Here is a 22,138-nt window from a genome sequence, read left to right as displayed (position 1 = left end):
TTCTCTGCGCCTCTTATCCACACTGCAGCCACCTCTCCATGGAAAAAGAAAGGCGGTGAGTGTTGACCTTAATCCATATCTCCATCAGCCCTCCAGCTTTAATTAAAAAGCAGCCTATTAATTTACATGTATCCCTCTTCCTGTTGTAAAGATTACGAGTCGTCACAGATCCCAGATAAGAAGAGGACGGTGTATCAGATGGCATTGAGTAATCAAATACTTTCACCTGACGGTTCCTGCTTTTGGCTTCTTATATTTCCACTGTCTTCTCTTTGCTTTAGATAAACTTGATGAAATCCTTGCTGCTGCCCATCACACTATAACTCCTGACAACCAGAACCAGAGGGGTCACGGGGGCAAGAGGGACCGGAGCAAGAGTATTGTTCCCAGCGTCTCCACTGAGGTACCAAGTGTTGCACGGACAAACTGGAACTTGTTTTGTGTCAGATACATTTTTGTGTGATATTTAAGATGGATCCGACAATTTGGTCGGAATAAAAGATATGTATACCTCGTAACTGATCGTAAATAGATAAATCTCTGCCTTTATAAATACTTAAATTGACAGATTTTCTAAAAAATAAGTATAAAGTCCATTTTCTTTCCTTTAGTCACAAATATGTATGGGTTACTTTTACCACATATATTCATACAACTATACTGTATGTTTGCAAATGATTTGCTGATAATTCAAGTGGATTTTGTTTTATTTATTTGTTTAAATGCCAAAAGTTCAAGATCTTGTTTCAAGTAATATTTTATAATGTATGTTTTATGTACATATCTAATTAGCTTGTAATTATGATTGTACAAATGTTTAGAGAGGGCTGAGTGTACTGTGAGGGAAACAGCTTATTTTTTTTGTTTAATAATATGTACAGCAGATTACTTTGATTTTACTCAAATATTACATCAGAGTAATGAGACGTCACTATGTTGAGTTAATTAATTATGACTCTTTCTAGACTTTAAAACACAAACGATCTGATTTCTATACGACATGAATATATGACAGACAGTGTGTAGCCGATCGACATTGTTTGCTAAATAAATCCCTTGCATGTTGAGAATGTGGAAGTGACGAGCGTCTGAAAATCCTATTGCGATTCAAAGAGGCGTGTGGTTGTTCAGTGTTATTGCATGTGGGTGAGTTAGCTGCCCTTGCTGAACTGTGCAGAACATGATCGACAATGGACCACCCACACAACATAATTTGCTTAAGCGTGAGTCAGCTTGTGTCCATTCATTAGTGTTTTGTTAAACAATATGGAAAATGTTTTTTTTAACAATGTATGCATGGTTATGTTGACTTGTTCAACTATACATCTTTTCTCAAGAGGATATTACTCATACTTAAGACATGACTATGAATATAAATCTATACTATACCCTTTTTCCTACTGCGGTGTCAAAGCCCAGGACATTTTATGTGGAATTAGCAAATCTGAGGTCACTATGAAAACCTTAATCAACCTCTTTCTCTCTCTCTCTTGCTTTATATTTATAGATATGAAGCAACATTGTATTACATTGCTGTTAGATTTCCCACTTTCTTTTCTTTTCTGTGTCTACACGCCAAAAGACCAACTATGAGCTGCAGTCCACGGTGAACACAGGACAGCAAGTATTTACCTACAACCAGGCTGTCTTCCAGCCAGGACATGGTCCCCAGCATGCCGTTATGATGAGACAAAAGTCCATTGGTAAAAAAGAAAAATACCTCAAAATGTTTTCATTACTGTCAAACAGTTATTTAGTATGTCTTTTCCACACTCAGGTGTTACAGAGGAGGAGAGACAGTATCTTCACCCACCTGCCATGAAGCTGGCACGTAGTTTATCAGTACCAGGACCAGAGGAAATACCCCCACCCCCAAACACTTCAGCTCCCGAGCCACCATTGTCAACAGGAAGAGGATCTGCTATGCCCCACTCATCTCAGGGTCATTACCAGCTCCACTCCCAACCTGGGCCTCCTTCACAGTCAGGGTGGGAAAGAGGTGGTCCTAGTGGTCCAAGTCAACAGGTCATGGTACCCACTCTCGGAAGACAATCAGATGGTCTGAGAGAGCAGGAGGGTACCCGGAGAGGTGGTGGAAAGATGGGTGGGCTGAGAAGAGGCTACAGCAGTGCTACTCCACCAACAAGTGCTAAGCCAAAGGTGCAACAAGCTCAATCCCAAAATCAGCCCATGCCCTCACAGGAGCAGGGTGGAAGTACTGGGAGAGGTTCGACCAGGAGAGGAGGTCGAGGTGCTCTAACGAAGCAATCTAAAGTAGAAGATAGCTCTCGGCAGTATAGAGGGAAAGGAACCGTATCCAAAGAAAAGAGTTCCATTCCGATTCCAACCATTATTGTCAAAGCACCTTCGACAAGCAGCAGTGGGCGCAGCAGCCAGGGCAGCAGCATGGAGGCGGAGATTTCACATGATGTAGAGTCAAGTCCAAATGACCAAAGCCAAGACAGCCAAAATGCTAGTTTACCCTCACCGCTTACCCCAGTGCCACCCCAGACCACAAGCTCCACCTCAATGACTTCCTCAACAGCTACAACCTCTGCTCAATCACAACATAATTTGGATAACCTGGATTACTCATCATCATTTGGTACGGCCATCAGAGGAGGGGCACGCAGGGAAAGGGAACGTTTTCGTGATATGAGAAGAAAAAGTGCTTCTTTTTATTTATCATCCGAGGAGGACATGCAGGGAGAGGCAGGAGGAGCACCTTTACAGAGCTCACAAATCGAGGTTCCCACCCCAAGACTCAGGCCATCAAAGTCTATAGATGAAGGAATGTTCTCCGGGGATAATTATGTGCATTATTCCAGCAGTATGCCACCAGCCTTTGGCCTGCCAGAGTACTCTTCTCCTGTCCCTAGTCAGGATGGGCAGCCAAAGTCGGCACCGTCAATGTACGGTTCTCAAACAGCTACTACCTTTATTCACCCACTTACAGGTAAGGTCCTTGACCCCTCATCTCCACTTGGTCTTGCATTGGCTGCAAGAGAGAGGGCATTGAAAGATGACAGAAGGACAAGAAGAGAAGACAGACAGTTTGGTCGACAGTTGTCCACTGTTGGAGCATTCCCTACTCCTGTACAAACTCCAACTCCCTCACTTTTTGCAACTCCAACACAATCGACTTACACTTCCCCCGTCTCCGTCCACTTAAGTTCGCCTACAACAACAATATCTCCTGCATCTCTAAGCAGACCACAGTCACCAAGAATATTACGAATGGGAGGTGGGGAGAGGGAAAAGGAAGGGGGCTCCAGGGAGGGTCTTAGGGTTCGTTTCTCAGAGGATAGAAACAGCCAACATTCAATGCAGTATTACCCACAAAGCTCAAATGAGAGAGAATTTGACAACTATGATGGCAGAGCTGCTCCACCTCCACCTCCAGCTCAGCCTGCACCTCGCAGACCCTCCTTCCTGCAGATGGAATGCTCTACCAACAGTTACGTCCCACAGTACACTGTGCCTACGGCGCCAACACAGACACATGACACATTGACAGAATCAGGAAGTGGGCCAGGTGGTTTAGGGTTGATGGTCCTCCCTCCCCCTGCTCCATCAATCGATGTGGAAGAAGAATTTGTCTTTGCCGACCCACTGCCACCTCCTATACAGTTTGCCAATGGTAAAAGAGAAAGAGCAAAAGGGTACCCCCAGCAGTATCAACCAAATCAACAATCTGGTGGTTCCCAACGCCCACCCCCAATTCCTTCGTCAAAGCCCTCAATTGCTTCCCAACCCTCACCACGGGATGGAGACTCTGCGACCTCAAGTCTTACCTCATATGACAGTGAGGTAGCTACTCTCACACAGTCGGCTCTCTCTCCGTCATACCCCTCCGCTCAAATATATCACTCATCCAGCAATGCCTCGACTACTGTGTTGGCTACCACTTCTTTACATAGACCCCAACCAATGTCCCACTCTCATCCTTATTATGGTAACCCTAATGACCCTATAGGCCGTGCTCCCAGCCCAGCACAGGATAGAGGAACCACAGCCCTTACTGCTTCTATGACCTACGCTACAGCTACCATGACAACCACTTCAGCAGCCAATAAAAATTCTCCATCCTCCGCGGACTACAGTATTAGCTTAGCAGGGCCCAAGACTAGTATTAGCTCAGGGGCAAGGGCCAACCATTCTCACCACCCAGCTATTTTACCTAAAGGTGGAGATTGGCAAGATGCCGTGATTGATTCAGGGATTGAGGAACTTGATAGTCACAGCAGCAGTGATCACCATCTAGAGCTGTTTGGATTAACCGGACACAGAGGAGGAACTGTAACTGAAAGTCAAGGAGGAGATGAAGGGGAAGGAGAAGATCATAATGATTCATGCTACTCAGGAGGCCAGACATATGAAATGCGCAGTGACAAACTTGCAAACCAAGCATTCCCCAAATCAAGTCAGACCAAGGAAAGGGGTCAGTCTGTCGCTCTCAGAAGGCAGAACAGTACTAACCCTGCTCCATTACAGCTGCACCGACAAAACAACCCTAATGATTCTAAGTCGGAGGTGCCTGTTGAAAGGAAACTGAGGCATCACCGATCTGATATAGACGATGGCTTCAGCGCTGGCCTAGCTACATACACGGAGAGGCCAATAGATCCTCGGTTGAGCAGCATGGGAGAAATTGGAGATCATGAACAGGTCCAGAGGGGAGGTGCTTTTGATGGCCGTAGATTACATTCACCTCACTCGGGAATGAAGACCAACATCATAACAGAGTTGAGTTCGAGGTTGCAGCAGATGAGTGGCATGAAGAGTATGGATGACTGGACCCACACGCCTAAGTCACCCACAATGAACAGGTTTGTTTACGACACTTTATTATTTACATTAGTTGCTTTCAAGAGTGGTGCTAAAATAAAAGCTAAAACTTCAGGTATATTCAAAGTGCAACTGACCCACAATCATTCACAAGTAATAATTTAAAAAAAAAAGCCACTGACAACTTTGAATGGAACATCATAAAACATGTTGTGTTGTATGATTTATAAAAAAACAAAGACTAATTTCCTTTTCTTTTTTTTTTGTTTTGTGTTTCAGATATTCAGCAGATTTTACTGACGCTTTTCACAGCCCACCCACCGGACGCTCGACATCGCCCTTACCCACCTCCTCCCCACAACATCGTCAGATTCTCACGGCCAACCTCTCAGCCACTCCTTCTGTGTCACCTTCCCCTCAAGTTCCTGTGCAGCGCACATGGACTCGCTCCCCCTCTCCACAAATACCCACCTCGCCTGTGCATTCACACGCCCCTCACTCTCCAACCTACTGTCCGTACCCAACGTCACCCAAACATCGCTCTAAGATGCGCCGACAGACTTTTGATTTTCAAAGTAATCCCTCCAAGGAGATGCGCTCTTCTGTCTCTCGACATCGTGCTCCAAGTCCACTCATCTACAGCACTGAGCAACCAAGTCCAGCGCCTCCTAGGCCATCCTCCCTCCCCATCCTTCCCAGTACCCCTGTATACAGCAATCCTTTTGAATTTCCTGGCCCACTGACGCCCCCTTCTACCGGACTTCCCTTAGGAGATGCCTACCATGCCTCCACACCTCCGCTGTATTCTCCATCTGGTATCCAAAACCCTTTACTTGTGTCACGTTCCCTCTCCCCGACTCATTTCCTCTCTGGAGCTTCTTCACCGCTACACTTGCCCCCAAGTCCATCATGTCTCACCTTTCCACACCTCACCCCACCACCGCCGGCCTACCCCTTCGCAGTAAAGCCCCTCCCCTTTTGGACCAAGTATGACGTGGCTGACTGGTTGGTTTACCTAAATCTTGGAGAACACAGGGAGCGATTTATAGACAATGAGATCGATGGATCACATCTGCCTTCACTGACCAAGGACGACTTCTTGGACCTCGGAGTGACACGTGTGGGACATCGAATGAACATAGAGAGGGCTCTGAAGAAACTCACAGACAGGTGAGAGAGGACTAAAGGGAGTCGGCAGCCAGCAGCTCTGGGTGGAAATCAGGGTCACCCATTATCTTTCCAATTTACTTACTCTACTTCATTCTTTTAAATCACATTTGAATGTTTCCTTTTATTTATTTTCATTTACACTTTTTCTTATATTATGGTTTGCCCTCCTTCTCTTCCCAGGAACCCCTCCTCTTCTTTGTGTGTCCAAATAACCGCCCAGACACAGAATGAAGGGAGTTGGATGGGGGCACAATTTGATAACCAATAGCGGAAGACGTGTCAGGGAAACAAACGACAAGATGTTTAATTTGAAAGACTGCACAGGTCTATTCCATCGTCGTGGATATCTGAAGTCCTGTGCTTCGAGGATCAAACATTGCGACAAAAGTTCACGAAGAGAAAGACTTTGCAAAGTGGAAATGAACTCGACTGCTTTTGATAGACAAGTACTGAATTAGTTTTATGTGGTCGAGGACAAACGCGTTCATTCTCAGAGACACTGACAGATGGATTTTCACACCATCTGCCGACAAGCAGCTTCGAGGCCCGAGTTCGTAGAAACGCTGCTGCTTACAGGGTAAAACCTCAGAGACTAAACCACAACAACACATTGTGATGACAGTTTGTAGCTTTAAGATGGTCTGAGCATCAAACAACTGTAAGTAGTGCTGATGATGATGATGATGATGATATTCACTTTTATATCTGCTGTACACCCACAGAGAACTCCCCAAAATGCTTTGTATGTTGGTCACTTCTAGCACTAGAACAGTACACGAATAATACATAAATAGTGAAACCATTAGTTTTGTATTAAGAGCTAATTGCAATCATTTCAAACTAGAATTGTATAAATGATGAAATCTTGCTGTGCATTCAAACATGTTATTGTTTAGTACAGTTGCCACTCGTACACAAAGTTAAGACACGGAGCAAGTGTTGTATTATATTAACTCACATATGCAACACCCAGGATTAGACTAATGTTTAGAATGTAAAATACACTCTGAAGTTACTCTTGGATTAATATTAATAGCTTGGAGTATGTGGGGTGGTGATGGGGCTGATGGGTAATTTACAGTTGTAAACGCATAACAAGTTCCTGGTTATATAACAAATAAAAGAGGCGCTGCAGCTTCAGTCCTGGGTTCAAATCCATGGCAACCCTTAGTTTGGGAAGGAAATGGTTTATTTTTACCAAAACATTTATTTCAGCTTTTAGTTGGTATTTTTCTAAGAATACTTTTTCTTTAAGAAGGCAGTGTTTCCTTCAACAGGTTTGGAAGTTTTTTTAAATTTCTTTTATGTGTTTTTTCAATCTTAAAACTTAAAGTGAACTAAATTGCCCATCAGCCCCTTCGCCCCAGACTCGTGTCAAACGTGTTTGCAAGCAAAGGTTCCGTGGAACAAAAAGACATGTTCTTATGAGGTATCAAATCTTTTCTCTGTGTGATATAGAATGTTTATTAATGTGAGACTTTTGTGAACGTAGCCATCGTTTATGGCCATAGCACAGCCAGAGAGGATGATGGATCCTCTCAATGCCATAACATTGACCGCTCTTTTACTCTCTCAGACGGGAGGTTCAGTGATCACAAAGGGCTTCTTAACCGCTTCACCGTCGGCCTGGCGTCTGCAGCCTCCAGCCTCTTTTGAGCCTGTTCGTCTGATCTAGTGTTTGGGTGTTTTTTAAGTTTCCATCCATGCCATTTGACAATCCTGATTTTTCTCTCAAATTCATCAGAGGCAAACATGACACATGCAGCTGGTAAACGGCGCCATAGAACCATATCACTCACACATAATGGTGAGGGCGACTGTGGATATTTAAAAAGGAATATTAACAATTATAGTATTTTTAATCTTATTTAAGCTTCTCTGTCTTCCAACTTGTGCAGGCAATTTGTTGAAAAACGTCTTTTTTCATTCTTGGTTTATTGTAAATGGTTTCTAAACTGCCGACTTTGACAACTTTGGCTCAGCAGGAGAAACCATCAGAGATTTTCTAAAGTATTAGTAACTGCATAATAAATATGAATATATACTGTATAAGAGATCAAATATATAAATATATATATATATATACATAAAATCATATAAAAATATAAAGTTTAGAGTATATCATGTCAAACAGTATGATAGAGCTATTTCTAAGGTGTTAAAATAAATAGAAAAATAAACTTTGGCCCCGTGTTGATTTTTCTTTTCTGGATTTTCTCAGTTTTATTCATTCTCATTAAAGAATTACTAATGAGTTGCTGGTTTGTTTGTTTTCTGCTGAAGCGCTTGCAAATGACTGCAGGTCCTACGGAACTTTGAGCTGTCAGAAATGAATTTTAACTACTTAACAACAAACATAAAAATATAGCTCAAGCATCTCTTTTTCTTTTCTTTTCATTGCCAGTTTTAATAGTTTGAGAAGGTTAATCTCACTTTAAAACGACCTTCAATCTGCATTTCTGCACTCTAATGGTAAAATGATGGCTAGTTCGAAAGATAAAGGGATTTAGGGGAATGTTTGTTTGCATAGTTCTTTAGCTTGAGCAAATATTTATTGTAGCTTCCCACCAATAGTTCTTAAAAATATATACTTAAACGTCTTAATGTACCATAGAAGATATTTTAGCAAAACAGCAACAAATAGAAATCTCTGTGTCTGAGACGTCACTCGCCTATACTTTTTTTTCTGTACTTGATTCCCCTGAGTAAAATCATTCAGAGATTTCCTGATGTTTCTCACCACATTTTTGCTGATGACATCCAGCTCTACTGCTCTTCTGATCCAACTGAGCCTCAGATGCTGAACAGCTTAGTCAATTGTTTGCTAGAAATCAAACAGTGGCTGGGTGAAAACACTTTGCAGCTGAATGTGGAAAAAACTGAAACTCTGGTTATTGCTCCTGATGATAAGGTTCCAGGGTTGAGTCAGTACTTTGGTGACTTAGGTCAGTCTGTCAAACTGAGCCTGAGAAACCTGGGTGTTGTTTTGGACAAAGACATGTCTCTTGTTCAACACTGCAGAAAACTGACCAGAAACTGTTTCCTTCAACTGAGAAAAATCTCTAAACTAAGGAAAATGTTGTCACAACATAATCTGGAGTTTATAATCCATGCGTTTGTGTCTTCTCGTCTAGACTATTGCAACAGTTGTGTCTAAACAGAAGGAGCTGTCTCGCCTGCAGTTAATACAAAACTCTGCTGCGAGAATTCTGACCCGCTCTAGTAGAAGAACCCACATTTCCCGATCCTTAAAACCAAGTTTCTTTCAGCATAAATGTTTAAATGTATTTCTTACATTCAGAGCTATTCATTTTCAGGCTCCTCCTTACATCAGTGATCTGATCCAGCCTTACACCCCAGCTTGGGCTCTGAGGTCTGTGGATCAGACTCTACTGATGGTTCCTGAATATGCTTCTGGACCAGAGGAGATACATCTTTCCAGACCGTTGCTCCTAAGCTTTGGAACGATCTTCCTCTATCTTTGCGCTTGATGGATCTACTGACTCCTTCAAGAAACATCTTAAGACTTTTTATTTGTGCAGGTTTTTCCCTGATTTTCTGAGACTCCTGTGTTTGTCTTATGTGTCTTGGCCTTTTATAGTATATCGTTTTAACTGTGTATTGTTTTTGATTGTCAAAGCACCTTGTGACCCTGGTCTAGAAAGGCGTTTTACAAATAACCTTTACTTAATTACTTACTCTAACTGAACCACTGTTTAAAAGTTGCAGCATCTTGGAAATGCAGTTTAGCAAGTCTCCTGTCATGATTGAGGGATGAAACTGTTCCAACTTAGCTCAAGCAATGGCTCTCTTGTCAGTCACCTCAACCACACCCCTTATTATGCAAATTCAGGAACACTGATACATGGAATTTAAATTAAAAGGAAACCATTTCCCATACAGGGTGTATAGTTCTGTGAATATCAGTTTTTGGCTGGATTTGTACTTCTACTTCTGAAGCTGACCTCAAGCTGAATCTTAATGAACTGCAGCTTTTTGCACTTCCATATCAGCTTCGCCTTTTTAAATGTTGGCCTGGCAAGTACTTGTTGCCAAATTCAGGATAAACAGGTATTTGGGGAAAAGGAAATAAATTCATGTATTTGTTTTATTAGATTTGAATAAATAACACCTCAAAGTTTAACAGCAAAAGCTAACACTTTAAAACTATTATGTTCCCGCTGATAACTTTCATTGGGAATTATTTATTATTTCTTCAGAAGGGCAGCTGCTTGTTAATTCCCCTCAACATTGTTCTGTGTCCAACATTTGTAGCGTCAGACGCAATGAGCTAATGGGACAAAAGAGTGGAGCTCTGTGGTACAGAGAAGATGAGAAGGTCTGACTCAAAGCAAAGTCTGCAGTCATGCAGCAAACCAGCGGGCGCCGGAGTGTTATTAAAAACATCTTGGAGAGAGGCGAGGGAAAGAATGTTTCCTGCTGTATAATCGTGTAAATGTTTGATTCTGTTGGTTTGATACGGTTGCCATGGTTACACTGCTGTAGCCTTGACGTGTTTCCAGATGTTGATAAATATATTTCTTTGTGGAATTGCCAACACAGAATATTGAAAAACACTCAAAGAACTATGGGAGAAAAAGATAATTAACTTTGACTTTTCATGTATGTTATCACTGTTACGTAACTGATTATTTGGTGTGGAAGTCAATGGACTATCATCCTAAAAACTGACATTAAGTGGCATTTTAAGTAAACTAGTGCCATCAGAATGTTGAATTTCCCATTTTTAAATGTACAACTTTTTTACATTTAAATTGAAATGTAATTGTTTTTTTAAGCATTATTTTTCATAAATAATTTAATTATATCATTTCTACTATTGTTGAAAGATTTTTTAAGAGATATTTTCTTAATTAATGCAATTTGTTTTACACATATAGTTTGATATTCTAATTCCAATAAAAAATAGAAAAAATAAAAAATAAATTAAACATATTCATATAAGTTTTAAGATTCAATATAAAAATGTTGGTCTAAAAATGTCAACAGACAATATTGAATTAAAAAGGCTACCAATTAAATAATATTAAATGTAGAAATTTTTATTTGGTTTTCAATTATTAGAATTACAATATCAACCTGTTTTTTTATGATATATTAAAAAAAAAGAAGTTTTTTTAACTTCAACATTTGAAATGTTTAATTCAACCATTTAATAATAATTATTCCATAGCATTTATACTTTTAATAACATGTCATTTGAGACCCTCATTTAAAAGTAAATTAGAAAAGTTTTCAATAGTTTGTGCCGCCTGTGCAAATATTTTTTTTGGGACAGTTTTCTACATGTGGAAAGTCTAGTGTGTGGCCATAGTTGAGTCCACACATCAGTGCTCCTCTTCCAGGATCACATCCAGATGCGTCCAGGAGTGAGTGAACAGTGGATGTGTAAATACCACACACACTCGCAGCATCTGTTCCAGGAGCAGGGGGTGAACACCGACACTCCCCCTGTCGCTGTCACACACACTCTCTAATGCGCTCACATGACTCCGAGCCGCGCTGTCATGACTCTGCGAGCCGCCAAGATGCATCTCATTAGCACCATATTGAGAGAAGCCAAGGGAGGGACCCGGAGACCGGGAGGGGATTCTTCCAGCTGTGACTGGGACGTGAGGCGGAAAGACAGTGGGGGAGAGTTAAGGGGTTAAATAAACCACCACATGGGGTTAAAGTGAAGCCTTGGAGCCTGAGGAGACGACGAGGGAGGAGAACCAGTAAGGTAAGTTTTAAAAAAATATATATCTTTGTTTACTCTCAATGAAGTGATGAAAGAAAGTCGGCTTCGTGAAACTGTTCCCGGGACGCGAGTGTAACTTTAAGTGGAGAAGTGGGTCAGCGAGGGAGCAGAGAGAGTCGGGTGTTAGAGGAGGAGAGACGCACTGAAGGGGGGAGACGGAGAGAGAGAGAGAGACCCTCCAGCAGCTCTCAAACTCAACTTGAGTCCTACAAATGTAAGTGCTGGTTTGGAAGTGTTTCCTACTTTTCTGCTTCCACAACAACGAACGATCATCTGGCAGACTGTGGACTTGATAGTAGATGGTTTTAGACTTGAATGAGGTGTGGTTTGGTCGTCAACAGAACACAGACAGAAATAGACGCTGCATGTTTGAGCGTGTATCTCATTTCTCTTTCTCTTGCCAACATATCAGATTCACAGTCCAGAACTCTGTGGTCCCAGCTAATGATTCCTCCTCAAACTCAGCCCCCTCATTTGACTCGCAGCCCAGAAATGAGCCACTTGTCTTTCTCTTTTTGAATCAAAATGGACGGCGGAGACGAATCGGTATCGGTGCGAATGGAAAGATGACCTTTCTTCTGCCGTTTATTTTTGGGAAGAATGTTGGAGCAGCTGTTCTGTTCCTGCCGGCTGATCCCACCCCTGTGAATTCCAGTCTGCCACTGGAAAAGACGCTCCTCTTACTGCGGCGTCCAAGTGTTGTACAGTGTAAATAACAGTCCGTCCAAGTCCCAGTGACACACACACACACAGACACACACACACACACACATACATACATGCTGTCACACACACGGGAGACGCCCTTGTTGAGTCGGACCTGTCGCACCATCATCTCTGTCATCATCCTGTCAATAACAACTGTCTGCGCTAAAGTTGTGTTCAAACGCCGACAGAGAGAAGAGGCCTCGTCACCATGGCGACCCACCCGAAAGACCCACCGGAGGATGTGACCAAGCAGAGCTTCTGGATGGTGAGGATTTCACGAGCTCTTGAAATAGTCTTCGACGTGCATGAGGGCTGAGATCAGCGTTCCTCTGTCGCTTCGGCTCTTTTGCTTTGATCGACTTCTGTTTGAACTGAGAACCTTCAGGAATAGGTTTTGTTTAGTTAGACTCTTCATGGTGTTGATTGACAGAAGCATCAGGTCATGTGACTGCAGTCATGTGAAGTTGTGTCATCAACATGTTCTTGTCGCTCTTTGATATTCTTCACTACTGAGGAACTGGTGTTGCTCGAGGGAAGGCTGGTCGGTGGAGGAGGAGGATGAGAAGGACTGGAGTCTGTGTAGTCTGAGAGTGAACATGGATACTTTCACTCCAGACAAGATCTAAGACTCTCTTGCTCTTCTGGCACCTTCATTGACGATCCTCCTCCTCCACCAGCAAACCTACTCCTTCTCCAGGCCCCTATTTTTAATCCTTGCAACACAAATATACATATATATTCCCACCAGGAAGATAAAGCAAGAAACTGACATAAGAAGGGACGTTATCTTGTTCCCACATAGGCCTTTACACTATTCAGACACTAGGGGGAGCCTGAAACAGTTGTTTAAACACTACAGATTGGGCCTTTAATATAAATCAGCATTGGTGAAAATAAGGGGTGTAAGAAAATATGGATACACCAATTCATCACTTTCATTAGATTCAGTATATTTATATTTAACAGCACTGTATCTGCTTTCTTTTTTGTTGCTTTTAGATCATCTTTTATGTTTATCTTAGTTCTTAAACAGTTTATATTTTAAAACGGTGTTATCACTTAAAAATATTCCGATTTTCTTTTTAAATTATTGTATTTACAGTTTGTTCATTTTTGTGTTGCAATTAAACTCCAGCCCGTTAGGTTAGGATCTTGGCGATGACTGAGTACGAGAGGATACAGTCAACACTCCAGCAGCTTTTAAAGCCGATTATTGGACATATAGTGGTTTTTGAAACAAATTAAACAAATTCGTCAAGAGTCTTGTGGTCTGTAAACACCATAGTCAAGTACTCGACAATACTACAAATGTATTCTTGTTCCTACAGTATCACAATATATTGTATCATGATACATATTGTTTTTGCCAATACACATCTATATTGAATATATTGTCCACTCCATTAATAATATACTGTAAAGAACGTGTTTTAATGGATCAAATATCAATTAAATTAAGGTTAATTTACATTAACATTTATTATTAAAGAATATTACAGTTGTTTCATAAGGAGATTGTTAATGATCCAACACATGCATGTTATAATGGTAAATCAGGTATATCACTCTTTTGTGTTTGTGAATACCTGAATTTAAACCCTGTGGTTTCTTCTTCTTCAGCCCGGGAACTTTGTTCGGACGGTTCGTCGCACAGATCAGTCGTTCCAAGCCTGCAACGACATCGTGGCCTGCTTCGCAGAGCGAGCGAAGGTGGAGAAGCAGTACGCCCAGCAGCTCAGCCAGTGGAGCAGCAAGTGGAAGTCCATCGTGGATTCTAGTAGGTCCACAAGCTTCATAGCAAACGTGTGTGTCATGTTCACATTGTCGTCTCTCTCTATTAGAATATGGCTGTTTTTAGACTTGGAACTTGGCAGGCACAATCCTGTCGCTTTACGTCCATCTGGGTTCTGTCCACAAATGGCGATAAGACTGGGATGATTGAGATTGTCTTGGGAGTTGCAACAGAGAGAATTTTCTGACTAAATGCAGAAGCTGGACTTCGCGATGCACACTAAAGTATGGTTGCTGTAGTAACAATTGAAAGATGTGTGTGTCGAACTTTTGGCCTCAAGGCTAAAGTCCAGCCCACTGCATCCAATGATGCATCCCAGGAGAGATTGGAAAGAAATACAATTCGTCTGCCGTGTCAGGTGTACGTTGAGCAAAACTAGAGCTCCTACGATGCATTTTGTTGAGACTATAAAATCTCAAGGAAATCACATAAGAAATTGAGAACAGAACAGTGTGTCTTTTGTGTTATTGTGTGTCATGTGACATGTCATGAGGTCACATTTATTCATCTACTGCTGAAGCAGAATTCTAAGAAAAGCACAAATGAAGAGGCGGGCTGATTCATTTTTAGTTATATTTTGATTTAATCAAAATACCAGCTTTAGCCTGTTCACTCAAGACAAGAAAGTTATTTAGAATGCTGTCTATTGTGTGTTCAAGTATGACCCACACAAGCACAACTTGAGAAGTAAATCTTCCTAACATAAGTGAGAGCGAAATATCGATCACAAATGAGCATCTTTATTCTCTGATCAGGTTTTTAATCTCCATTTATGTTGCTTTATTCTCCCACCTTCCTCAGGACCACTGTACGGCTCCCTCATGAGAGCCTGGCAGTGCTTCTTCACCTCCACAGAGCGACTGTCGACCCTGCACTCCTCCATCTCTCAGTCTCTGGTGGCGGAAGAAGGTGAACGAGTGAAGACCTGGCAGAAGGACATCTTCCCCAAGAAGCTCTTCTGCGGCTTCAGTGAAACCTACAGCAACAAAAACAGCTTTTCACGAGCACAGAAACCCTGGACGAACAAGTTGAAAAAGGTAAAACATTATATATAAGGGAGCGTGATTCACGAGTTTGATAATCAATAGAGAAAATTGTGTAGTTTACCAGTTTATTAATTAATTTAAGAAAAAAATCTATATAGCTCATGGGACATTTGCAGAATTCTTCATGATAAGTACGACATTTAGTATGTAAAGTTTTATTTAATGTCCCAAATTCATTAGTTTCCTGCTTATTGTTCCACCAATATATAATAAAATTGTCTTTTTTTATCTATCCATTTCTACTGAGCCTCTTATAACTAATATACCATCTTATTTTAAAATGTTTATTTATGTCTTTACTTTAATATTGGACTTATTTATGTTTTCTTCTTAACATTCTTAATTTTTTATATTTAACCGTCAATATTGATTCAATCAATACTTTGGATTTGTGTAGTAGTTTTTGTTCAAGACACAGTATTATTAGTATTATATTATCTTTCATTTTCATATATTATTAAACAATTTCCCGAAGGAGACCTCCTGAGGGATCAGTAAAGTTTTACCTTACCTTATTATCACTATTTTCTTTTCTTCAAATGTTTATCCTTTTTTTTGTTTTTTTATATAAATGAGTCATAAATTATTTTGTATTCCTTTTTATTCAAATATTATTTGACAAAATACAATAATTATTTTTTACCATATTTTAACTGTTTTTCGTGATATCTTCAATAACAATCTTAACCATTTTAATTTCAAATGGTTATTTTTGTCTTTACTTAAATATTGGACTTTTTAATGTATCCGACTTATCCTTCTTATTTTTTTATTCAGCCGTTAAAATATTATTATATTATATCATATTATTATTATTAAATCAAAACTGATTCAATCAATACTTATTAGATTTATTTGAGTGTGACTTCACATTGAAACAAAGTTAAAAAAAAAAAAAACGACTTAGCTTTGTAGCATTAGATTTTGGACATTTAATTTAATTTAATATACTTTGGTTGTATTATTGCAGAAAGTAATACTAATTCAGTTGCTACACTCCCTGAACTGTGGAGTGTCGATCCCCAGCCAGAGAAATATTTCATTTTCAAAGAAGTAACCCACACTTTCTGCAACAGCTGGAGAAGGCACAGGCTGCGTATCACAAGTCGTGTCAGAGGGAACAAGCGGCCGTCGACAAGGAGCGACAGGCCAATGAAAATGCTGAGATGAGTCCAGAGAAGAAGGAGAAGTTCACAGCGGTCAAAGATAAGGCCAAGGCGGAGAAAGAGAAGGTGAGGCGGGACGACGGGACTTCGTGGCTTCATATGGAGCATCAATAAATCATGGATGTAGTACAGTCTTGCAGCCTCTGGCACGAAGGAGCGGCTGAAGATATTTTGTTCAGTTAGATGCCAAAAGACATTTTTAATAATTGAATGTAACGCCCCTGAAACTCAGCGCATCAATATGAGAACCTGAGTCCTCAAAGTTGGTCATTTAGAATTGTTGCCCACAGAGGAAAATGGCATCTCTCTGAAAATTACAGAATAGTTCAGGATCAAATGTTTGTTCTTAATTCATCATCTCAACTGGTGGTGACTGTTGTGCTCGGCGACTCACTCACATGTGTCTGCAGATGAGGGAGATCTACGAGAAGAACCTGGAGGACGTGACGACCTACACGCCTCGCTACATGGAGGAGATGGAAGCCATTTTCGACCAGTCGCAGGAGGAGGAGAGGAAGAGGATCAGCTTCTTGAAGCAGGCCTTCCTCTCCATCCACAGGCACTTGGACATCACCAACAATGAGAGGTGAAAGGTCACGAGGGAATCAAGTTTGTGGATCGCTGTCTTTACCAATGTTGTGTTTGTGTGTCAGTGTGAAGGCGGTGTACAGCGAACTCCACCACACCCTGATGTCTATCGACGAGCAGGAGGACCTGAAGTGGTGGAAGAACCATCATGGCCCTGGCATGCCCACCAACTGGCCCCAAATAGAGGTTTCAAATGACAAATTGTACACTTGAAAATGCCAATTACCCACTTGGACCATTCATTATCACATGGGACATAGAGTGCAACAACAAAAAAACGAAGAAGACCCTCTATTTGAGACCTAAAAACATCAATGCATTCAGAACATGAAACGTATTCCTGTTATTAACATATAATAAATTTGACATCACAGATAGAAATATATGATTAAATTAGATTTAAAGAATCACAATCTTAAAAAAAAACGTATGGCAAACTGAATAACTGCAGCTAGCACTGATATCAACTAGCTTTGATCACATAACATTTAGTTGACACTTGTTCCAATTCTAATTGAAAAAAAAGAAAAGGAAACAACAATAGTAATGATAATAATAATAATAATTTCTGAGTTAAGGGATAAGCTTAACTAACTCTATCTTACTACTAAACAGAGCAAAAAACGTAATTTCAAATTTTGTAGGGACTTTCCTGCTAGAGACCTTGGCTCCTTCTACGGTTTGAGTGATTTGATGTCTTCGATCTCACTGAAAAATGGTCTTTGTATTAATGGTGTTATAAGATGGTTTGAGACGTTCTTAAATCATGATGAATCATAATGATTTTTGACATATATATATAAAAAATGAATTTATTTTATTTTATTATTTATTAAAAAAAAAAAAAAAAAATTACAGTTTTAAGGGCAACATTTTAATAATTTAAATTATAATTTAAAGAACAATAACTGCTCTCGCCTCAGGGGCATCCCATGAGACAAGAGTCCAAAAAAAGCATCCAGAGTAGAAGCCAACGCTTCAAACCTGCATTCTAGTTTATTGTCAATACAAGTCGTTTTCTACAGCCATAGCGAGCGTCTTTGTTTTGTAATGGTTGTCGGGTAACCATGGCAACTGGGATCTTTTTTTCCCCCCTTCATTTGGAAGGGAAAGCTCAGTGAACATTTCAGGTTGTTAAACTAACAAAAACAATTATGTGGTGTGATTAAACAAAATGAACTGCTGGTTCACAGGAGTGGGTCCCGCCCGTGAAGAAGATGAAGAGGAGGAAGAAGGACCAGAAAGGAACAGGTCGACCGTAAGTACATGTTGTTGTATTTTTTAAAGCGTCGCCTGAGTGAATATTAACATAAAATGCCACATTTATTCCTGCCAGCGTGATGATCGGAGGTGTGAAGGTGCGAGCGTTGTACGACTATGTGGGAGAAGAGGGGGACGAGCTTTCCTTCAAAGCAGGTGACAGTTCTGATCATTCTTAAAATAAATCATGTGGAACATATCACTGAAACACTGTGTCCCGCCGCCATCAAGCTGAAGTCAAAATGGAGAAGATAGAAGCTTTGTTTGTGTGTACTTTGTGTAGTAGTTTTCACATTAAAAATGGTATTACTGATTCATTCATTAATAGTGTTACTCTTAACTCATTTTTATTTGTATAATAATATATATATATATATTCATAATCGTATGTATTGTTTTATTTTCATTTTTTTCCATTTTCACATATTAATTCTCTATAATTTTACTAATTAAATATATATAGATATCATTTTCTTATTCTTATATCATATATTTATTTATCATAAATTCTTTAATATATCAATTCATTTGTATTTATTTTTAATCAAATATTGTTAAAAAAAATACAATAATTAATTTAATTTTCACCATATTTTAACTGTTGTTGTGATATGTTTAAAATTGATACACTATACTTGATTTGAGTAAAAATATTATATATATATATATATATATATATATATATATATATACATACTTGCTAAAGATATTTCTCTAAAACTCTCGATGGGATGGAGAGTTTAATATCTGGCATGCTTGGGAGACGATTTGTTTTTACAAGAATGTAAGATATTTAATTAATCAAGTCTGTAATTGAACCTGTTGGCTCAACCTTATTTATGTATATACATATAAATATATATATCATTTTCTTATTCTTAAATCAAGTATAGTGTATCAATTAAATATATATTTATATATACATATATGTGTATATATATATATATATATATATATATATATACTGTATATATATACAATCATAGAGAATTAAGAATTTATATGTAAAAATGCAAAAAAACAAAAAACAATAACTAAGAATACGAAAAATAATATAAATGATATTTTTTGGCAAAGGTAAATCTTATCGAACCCTCCCTGCTCTGTGTTTAGGTGAGGTGTTCCTGAAGGTGGAGGAGGAGGACGACCAGGGCTGGTGTCGAGGGGTGTTGAGCGGAGGGAAGGAGGGCTTCTACCCGGCCAACTATGTGGAAGCCGTCGAGTGATCTATGAAGGATGCTTCAACACTTTGTCGCTCGACCTAAAAGTAGCATTTTTCAACGCTGATGTTGTCACACGTTACTCCGAGTGCCTGCAGTTATTAAAGTGTTAACGCTTGCTTGGAGTCCTCACCTCCAGGTGTGACTGCTCCTTTTCAAGACAGGAATGTAGTGTGTTTGTTTGTCTTTTTATTTATAAATGACTTGATTTTCACAGCAGTGATGGACACACAGTCGACATGTGTTAGCGATTAACCGTGCATGCCCACCAGCTTCTTGAGTCATTGTATCGTGATGCTGAACCACACTGAGAGGATGGATTTCAAAATAAAAGAATGAATGATTTGCCACGGTGGTCTGTGTTGAGCTTTCGTCAGCGTTTTAGATTCCAATTTATGAACAATAACATTCTATTGTAAATGGTAACTGTTTCTGTAAACAAAGAATAGGTGTATTATACGGTACCCTGAACATGACATGGTTAAAAAATATATATATATATATATATATATATATATATATATATATATATATATATATATATATATATATGCAGAGGCTTGCAAAAGTATTCATACCCCTTGAACTTTTCCACATTTTGTCACATTGCACACCAACATAAATATATTTTATTAAAATTTAATGTGAAAGACCAACACAAAGTGTCACACAATTGTGGAGTACAAAGAAAATTATACATGATTTAAAAATGTTTTCACAAATAAAAAACTGAAAAGTGCAGTGTGCAAAAGTATTCAACCAATACTTGGAACAGCCTTTTGCTGCAATTACAGCTGCAAGTCTTTTGGTGTATGTCTCTACCAGCTTTGCACACCTAGAGACTGAGATTTTTGCCCATTCTTCTTTGCAAAACAGCTCAAGCTCAGTCAGATTAGATGGAGAGCATTTGTAAACGGCGGTTTTCAGATCTTGCCACAGATTCTCGATGGGATTTAAATCTGGACTTTGACTGGGCCATTCTAACACATGAATATTTTTGGTTTTAAACCATTCCATTGTAGCCCTGGCTTTATGTTTTGGGTCATTGTCCTGCTGGAAGGTGAACCTCTGCCCCAGTCTCAAGTCTTTTGCAGACTCCATCAGGTTTTCTTCCATAAGTCTTCCCATCCACTCTGACCAACTGTCCCTGCTGAAGAGATGCCCCCCCCAAAGCATCATGTTACCTCCACCATGCTTGACAGTGGGGATGGTGTGTTCAGGGTTATGTGCAGTGTTTCCGCCACATATAATGTTTTGCATTTAGGCCAATTTTGGTCTCATCTGACCGGAGCACCTTCTTCCATATGTTTGCCCCACATGGTTTCTGGCAAACTGCAAACAAGACTTCTTTTGGTTTTCTTTTAACAATGGATTTCTTCTTGCCACTCTTCCAATACTTCCAGATTTGTAGAGTGCACGCCCAATAGTTGTCCTGTGGACAGATTCCCCCACCTGAGCTGTTGATTTCTGCAGTTCGTCCAGACTCACCATGGGCTTCTTGGCTGCATCTCTTGTCTGCCTCTTGTTGGGCCTGTAAGTTCAGGTGGACACCCGTGTCTTGGTAGGTTTGCAATTGTACCATACTCTTTCAATTTCCGGATAATGGATGGAACAGTTGCTCTGTGAGATGTTCAAAGCTTGGGAAATCTTCTTGTGGCCTAACCCTCCTTTAAACTTCTCCACAACTTTATCCCTGACCCGTCTGGTGTGTTCCTAGGACTTAATGGTCCTGTATGCTCCCCAATATTCTCTTAACAAACCTCTGAGGTCATCACAGCTGTACTTGTTCTGAGATGCGACTACATACAGTTCGACTCTATCTAGTCATTAGGTCAACATTCAATCATTCAATCATCAGGCAACGCCTGAAGGCAATTAGTTTCACTTGGAGAAAAGAGGGCTGTTTTTTATTTGTGAAACATTTTTTAAATCATGTATAATTTTCTTTGTAATTCACAATTGTGTGACACTTTGTGTTGGTCTTTCTTTTAATGTGACAAACTGTGAAAAGGTTCAAGGGGTATGAATACTTTTGCAAGCCACTGTATATATATATATATATATATATATTGTGGCCAAATGTTTTTTTTTACAATTTAATGTGTTAGAACTGTTAAAAAACAAGTTTAAAATTGATATTTCTGCGGTGTCCACCGAGCTGCTATCGATAACAAACAAGGTGTCAACAACAAAAAGCTAAAGCTAGTAAGCTGATGTAGAATGTGACTTCTTTTTTTTACTTTTCTGCATAATTAAAAAAAATAATAATAATACTTAATTCCCAACCATAGTGTTATGGTTTTTGATGATTAGTTGGCAATTAAATTAGTTGATTGTGCCTGTTACCAGTTACTAAGAAGGTTTTCAATCCAGGTTTTGAAACTTTTCTTTCCACGTCAGCGGATGAGTCTCACTGGTGCAGATGAGTTTTGAGATAACTAACACATTATTAGTTTTCTGTGGAAATTTGAAGGAGGTGTTACAGCTCGTGTTGTGAAATCTCAGGAGGAAGTCACGGCACAAACAACAAATACAAGTTTGCACTGAGAAAAAACTTTAAAAGAAAGTCATATAAGACCACAGCCGCTTAGTAAAAACTATATAATAATACTAATTCATCCCACTAGTCCCATGATGCA

The 22,138-nt window shown here is 39.7% G+C and overlaps 2 protein-coding genes across 2 annotated transcripts in view; both read left to right on the top strand.

The window, feature by feature from the left end:
* The window catches only part of LOC148077601 (SH3 and multiple ankyrin repeat domains protein 1-like), a 28,028-nt gene extending 19,885 nt beyond the window's left edge, over positions 1-8,143 (top strand). Inside the window, exons 21-26 of the mRNA XM_087794295.1 lie at positions 29-55; positions 152-208; positions 282-403; positions 1,583-1,703; positions 1,778-4,829; positions 5,068-8,143. Coding sequence (XP_087650421.1) covers positions 29-55; positions 152-208; positions 282-403; positions 1,583-1,703; positions 1,778-4,829; positions 5,068-5,962 — 4,274 coding nt within the window. The 3' untranslated portion in view covers positions 5,963-8,143. The remainder of the gene's footprint in view (positions 1-28; positions 56-151; positions 209-281; positions 404-1,582; positions 1,704-1,777; positions 4,830-5,067) is intronic.
* A 3,401-nt stretch (positions 8,144-11,544) lies between these two features.
* Positions 11,545-19,847, top strand: LOC148077600 (protein kinase C and casein kinase substrate in neurons protein 1-like). The gene is made up of 10 exons (XM_087794287.1): positions 11,545-11,701; positions 12,616-12,692; positions 14,048-14,204; positions 15,021-15,256; positions 16,342-16,497; positions 16,842-17,017; positions 17,085-17,205; positions 18,213-18,277; positions 18,356-18,435; positions 19,393-19,847. The coding sequence occupies exons 2-10, from the start codon at positions 12,636-12,638 to the stop codon at positions 19,503-19,505; spliced, it is 1,161 nt and encodes a 386-aa protein (XP_087650413.1). The 5' UTR covers positions 11,545-11,701; positions 12,616-12,635; the 3' UTR covers positions 19,506-19,847.
* The last annotated feature ends 2,291 nt before the right edge of the window (positions 19,848-22,138 follow it).

Source organism: Callionymus lyra, chromosome 6, assembly GCF_982586985.1.
Source record: "Callionymus lyra chromosome 6, fCalLyr1.hap1.1, whole genome shotgun sequence".
Lineage (NCBI taxonomy): Eukaryota > Metazoa > Chordata > Actinopteri > Syngnathiformes > Callionymidae > Callionymus > Callionymus lyra.
This window is presented reverse-complemented; position numbering and strand designations above follow the sequence as displayed.